At 40.9% G+C, this 2,217-nt stretch overlaps 1 protein-coding gene across 1 annotated transcript in view; it reads right to left on the reverse strand.

Moving 5' to 3' along the window:
- Positions 1 to 608: 608 nt before the first annotated feature.
- The window catches only part of LOC106881912 (oxysterol-binding protein-related protein 1), a 48,769-nt gene continuing 47,160 nt past the window's right edge, over positions 609 to 2,217 (reverse strand). The window contains exons 13-14 of the mRNA XM_014932432.2: positions 1,830 to 1,929; positions 609 to 745 (exon numbers count right to left, since the gene is read on the reverse strand). Coding sequence (XP_014787918.2) covers positions 624 to 745; positions 1,830 to 1,929 — 222 coding nt within the window. The 3' untranslated portion in view covers positions 609 to 623. The remainder of the gene's footprint in view (positions 746 to 1,829; positions 1,930 to 2,217) is intronic.

Genomic DNA, 2,217 nt, shown 5'->3' on the forward strand with positions numbered 1-2,217 from the left:
GAGGCTATAGTAGAAGACACTTGCCCAAGGTGCCACGCAGTGGGACTGAACCCAGAATCATGTTGTTGGTTAGCAAGCTACTTACCACACTGCCACTCATCTTGTCCTTGAAGGCTTGGGATGAAAATTGGCCCTTTCTCATATTGTATGACGGATACCGAATGTCTTCATGCACTACCTGCCCGATAAGAAACTCAGAGACTCCCATGTCCCTGGTAATGGACCTGATTGACTTGGAGGGATCATTGTCAATCATGGCCTGGATCTCACCAACAAATTCAGGAGTTCTTTTCTTATCAGAATGATCAGAGTGAGTTTTCCAAGCTGCTGTACCTCCGTAATCCCCATTAGACTCATCCAACTCTTTCTGAATCCTTTGCACTGTCCTCAGATTGACACCCAAACACTCTGAAATGTTCGTATTAGAGCTACTGGTTCAAATGCTAAGCAGTATAGCATGTCATTTCCAAATTGCATCATGGTGCTGTTTTCCTCACAGACAGTGTCCAACTGACCCTACTATACTGTGTAGTCAACAAAATCAAAAACAAACAATGCGCATGCACGAAATTAAAAATATAAGATGGCGCCAATTTACCCACTGCACCCTGTACATATTTACATCAAACTTCACTTACCAGTTCTTGATTTGTCAGTAACTTCATGCTGTGGGCCAAGGCTGTGTACATTTCCCGAGAAGTGCCGAGGAGTTCATGGAATGTTTGGTAGACAGACATCAAAAAGTCTGAAAGAAAGAAATATTTCATTTACTTCTCTTGGCCTAAAAGTTGGGTGGGAAGGAATTGGCATGTCCATCCAGGATGGTGAAAACAGAGTGTTTCAGCCCAGGGAGCTGTGGTAGGTGGTGGGTGGAGTGTGATGTCAGGGTGGTAGGCAGAGAATTTGTGGCAAGTGGAATGGTCAGTCCCCCAGGTGGTAGGGGTCAGTTAGAACCTCTGGGATGGAAATCCATTTGAGTCTGTATGCTGCCTGGTTGAAGTTGGCCTTCATGTCAAACTTCAACTTGTTGTTGAGCCTTCGTGTTAGGATGAATTGGTCAAGCAAATATTCAAGTCATTTGAGAAATGCGCGAGGGTGGGTCAAAAAGTAATGCCATTTTCTTTATTTCATGTGAAGGTTTTGATAAAAATAACTGAAAATTTTTCCCAGTTATAAAGGATTATATCATTTACGTTCTGAAATATTTTGTTTCCTATTTTTCAGGTTTTTAGACTGGTAAGGAAAAATCAAAATGGGTGCCCCCTTAGAGTTATGTCAAAAACAAAGAGCAGTGATTGAATTTCTCGTTGCTGAGGGGGAAACCCCTGTGAACATTCACCGACGATTACAAAATGTCTTTGAGGATCATAGCAATGTATGCAGGTGGGTCCGTCGTCTGAAAGATGAAAAGGTGGGAACTGTGAGTGTAGCCGATAAACCCCGTTCTGGCCGTCCATCCGTCCGCTTCTGTGAATCCTGCCAATAAAGCAAAAGCAGATGTTCTGATCAGAGAAGACAGACGCATAACTCTTGATGAGTTGGCAGAAAACCTTGAGGTGAGCCATGGAAGTGCTTACAACATTGTCAAATCACTTGGCTTTTCACAAGTGTGTGCCAAATGGTTTTTTCATAGCGTTTTTGTCTTAATAATTGATGAGATGCCAGAACAGTTTTCAGCCCCAACATCTGAAACTCTGAGTTTTATTATGACAACTAACTGATTGTTTTGTATTATATTTATAGATATGTATATATATCATGCAAGCATGGAATGGTGGATGCTAAATAAGAATGATAACTGAAGTTGTTGTTGCTGTTGAAGTACTTACCAGTTTTGTGAGTTGGTGATTGGTCTTTTATATCTTTGGAGAGTTGTGTTGTTACAGATGAAAGGAGTTGCTCCAGAACTTCTTGATGGGCATGGACAGACTGTTGGGGGAGACAAAAAGAGAGAGAGAGAGAGATGTTAGACAGGTGACATAATAAAAATAATTATCATTACTATTATCCGAGTGGTTGGCATTAGGAAGAGCATCCAGCTGTAGAAACCACCTGTCTTCGTCTGTTGTTTTTTTATGAATTCTCCCCATATACATGCATACATATGTGTGTGTGTGTGTGTATTTACACATATACATACATACATATATTTACACATACATACATACATGCCAGTGTGGAAAACAAACATTAAATGATGATGATGATATAAGATCG

Source organism: Octopus bimaculoides, chromosome 4, assembly GCF_001194135.2.
Source record: "Octopus bimaculoides isolate UCB-OBI-ISO-001 chromosome 4, ASM119413v2, whole genome shotgun sequence".
Taxonomy (NCBI): domain Eukaryota; kingdom Metazoa; phylum Mollusca; class Cephalopoda; order Octopoda; family Octopodidae; genus Octopus; species Octopus bimaculoides.